Genomic DNA, 3,048 nt, shown 5'->3' with positions numbered 1-3,048 from the left:
GGGGGAGAAAAACAACCCCCCCAATAATCAGACCCACAGGGAAAGCGCCAGGCAGCGAGGGGGCGGGGAGGTGTTACAGGATGGGGGACGAGCTAGGGGGTGATTTCCAGCTGTAGGAGCCCCAGGGACTCAGCCAGGCTGAGCTCTTGGAAAACACAGGCCCTGGAGCCAGAGTGGGAGGAAAACAGCACAGATCAGCTGAGACACATCCAATCCACTGGGGCTGGGAGAAGTTGCCAGAAATGCCTCCTACAAGCTGGGGTGGGGGTAGACATTTTGTACAGCACCCTGAGGCCCCGGCCCATGGCAGAGCCCCACAGGCTACCACCCCAAAAACAAGTGGTAATGAATGATCACTGAACGATAGAAATATATACACGAGGGAGTCCTGGAGAAAGATGTGAAGGAAACTGACAGCAAACACGTCTAGTTTAAACCTTTCCAATGTAAAAAACTCACTTAAAAATACAGAACAAATCCTGTTTCATGATCAAACAACATGATCCCCCCCCACCTTCCCCCACTTAAAATAATTTAAGATCCAAAAGGGATTTGAAACAAAACCAAAACCTCAGGCAGGCACTTAGAGAACACTTTCTTTTACTTAAATAAAAGGTCAATAAAAAGTCAAAAAACACAAATACAAACATTTTTAAACACACAAAACAAAATAAATTCGAGGACTTTTGTTTAAAAAAATCCAACAAGCCACCAGAGAAGTAAAGTAAAGAAGCCGTATTTCCTTTCGTGGGCTAGGCAGTTCTACGGTGTGGCAATCAGTTTCTCTTCTCGGTCAATGTCAAGTATCAGATTGTTTGTTCTGTTTTAAGTTAAGGAAAGTCCTAGCCCCTTAAGTCAGACACACAGTTCCCTGTGCCGAAGTACCTCTTGCCGCACTATCCAGCTATGCGACAAGCTTGTTGGTTTGCGCCGTTTTTAAATACACTCACACACACACAATTGTAGGCAATATGCACATATTCTGAATCCAGCAGAGAGCAAAATACAATCCCCTCCCGTCCAACAAAAAATAATAATACAACCATCAGACAGGAGGAGGCCCAGAATCGTCTTGGAAGTCGCATGCACAGCTTGGTCCAATGTGTGAGAACACTACAGAAGTCCACATGTAAACTTTCCAACGGGGAGTCTAGTTACACACAAGTCTCTTAAATAACACTGGGGGGGGGGTTCAGAAGGATTGCATTTTAACAGTCAAAAGCAACTGGCACCCATTGTTCACGTGATTCATGACTTTCTGCTTGAGTTGGGCCACCTGATCTCTCAAGACGCTAGCCGTGTTGGACAGTCCTGCGTTCTCTGTCTTCAGCGTCTTGACTTTGTCCTCCAGCCGGGCTATCCTTTCCAGCTTCCTTTTCCGGCACTTGGTAGCCGCCAGCCGGTTCCTCAGCCGCTTCCTTTCCACCTTGATCCTCTCCTGATCTTCCATGTTGATGGGAGACACGGGAGGCGACTGGACATCCGGCACGGTCTGAGGCTCTTCCTTGAAGACCTGCACCCTGGATGGGAGGGAGGTGGCCAAGGAGTGACCCCCGTAGGCGTGGGTCTGGGGCAAGTAGCTGAGGTTGGCGGTGGGGTAGCTGGAGGAGGTGGTCATGGTGCCGGGGTTGTAGCTGGTCAGGTTGGTGTAGACGGGGGGCGGCTCCTGATGGAGGGAGGCCCCATAGACGCTGCTGGCCACCGAGGCGGCCGCGCCGATGGAGACGTTGGGCGGGGGCATGTGGTTCATCTTGTGCAAGTCGTCCAGGGCCTTCACAAAGCCGTCGGCAAAGCCCTCCTGCTCCTCCGTGGCCCCCCGGGGGTAGAAGTAGGGGCCCGGGGTGGGCGTGGTGGTGATCACCCCGTTGCTGTTCTGGATGATGAGCCGCTCCAGCTCCGGCGAGGCCAGCTTGAGCGAGGAGTTGGCGCCCGCCTCGGGCAGGCCGGCGGGGGCGTAGAAGGCACCTCCTTCCTCCGCCGCCTGGCCCCGGAGGTGCAGCTGCGCCTTGAGGCCCCGGCAGGGCTCCGGGAGGTTGACGGCCATGTTCTGCTTCAGCGCCTTGTAGGCCGGGGGCCCGCTGAGCTCTGCACGCCCGTAGCCGGAAAGAAAGGAGTCGTCATGATAGAAGGGCTGCTCCATTTTGGTACACATCAGCCACGCGACCCCAGATCAGCACGCGGTGCCCCAGCCTACACAGACAGCGGGGGCAGGGGGCTGCAGAGCCAGGAAAGCTGGGTCCGGTGAAAGGGGGGGGTGTCAAGGCAGATCCTCCAGGCTCCCCTCCCAGGGCACCCCCGAGACCAGTCCACGGCTCGGTTTCACTTCCAGAAACGCTCCCTCTTCCTCCTGGCTGTGTCGGGGGGGGGGTCCCTGGCCGGGCTCTTCTCCCCGAGCGCAGCCCCCACGCGTGGCGGGCGATCGGCCCGGCTCCCTGCTCTCTAGCCCCCTCGGAAGCGACAGGCGGCGGGTACCGTACCGGGCTGGGCGCAGCAGGCGGCTCCGATCGGGCTCCAAGCTCCGTCCCCTTCTGAGTCAGCTGCTGGCGGCGCCGCGCGGAGCCTTTATAGCGCCCGGCGGGCGGAAACGCGCCGCCATTGGGCCGCGCTGGAGCCCCACGCGCGGGGTGGGGCCGCGGACACCGCCTGCCGGGCAGCCCCGTGCGTGCTGGGAAGGGCCCGCGCGGGGCAGGGCTGCGCGTCACGGGGCGGGGCCAGAGAGACTGACAGCGAGAGACACAACCACACACAGAGACAGACACACAACCACACACGCTGATGGACTCGCAGCTCCAGACAGACACAGACACACAATAACACACCCGAACCTACAGAGACAGACACCCACACGTACAGACACACAACCACACACAGAGACAGACACACAACCACACACAGAGACAGACACACAACCACACACGCTGATGGGCCCGCAGCCCCAGACAGACACAGACACACAATAACACACCCGAACCTACAGAGACAGACACCCACACGTACAGACACACAACCACACACACACAGACACACAACCACACACGCTGATGGACT

General features: G+C 57.2%; 1 protein-coding gene across 1 annotated transcript; it reads right to left on the bottom strand.

Moving 5' to 3' along the window:
- Positions 1-583: 583 nt before the first annotated feature.
- Positions 584-2,541, bottom strand: JUNB (JunB proto-oncogene, AP-1 transcription factor subunit). Its single transcript, XM_030545942.1, has one exon. The coding sequence runs from the start codon at positions 2,150-2,152 to the stop codon at positions 1,193-1,195; it is 960 nt and encodes a 319-aa protein (XP_030401802.1). The 5' UTR covers positions 2,153-2,541; the 3' UTR covers positions 584-1,192.
- Positions 2,542-3,048: the final 507 nt, after the last annotated feature.

This window comes from Gopherus evgoodei, unplaced genomic scaffold, assembly GCF_007399415.2.
Source record: "Gopherus evgoodei ecotype Sinaloan lineage unplaced genomic scaffold, rGopEvg1_v1.p scaffold_40_arrow_ctg1, whole genome shotgun sequence".
Taxonomy (NCBI): Eukaryota; Metazoa; Chordata; order Testudines; family Testudinidae; genus Gopherus; species Gopherus evgoodei.
This window is presented reverse-complemented; position numbering and strand designations above follow the sequence as displayed.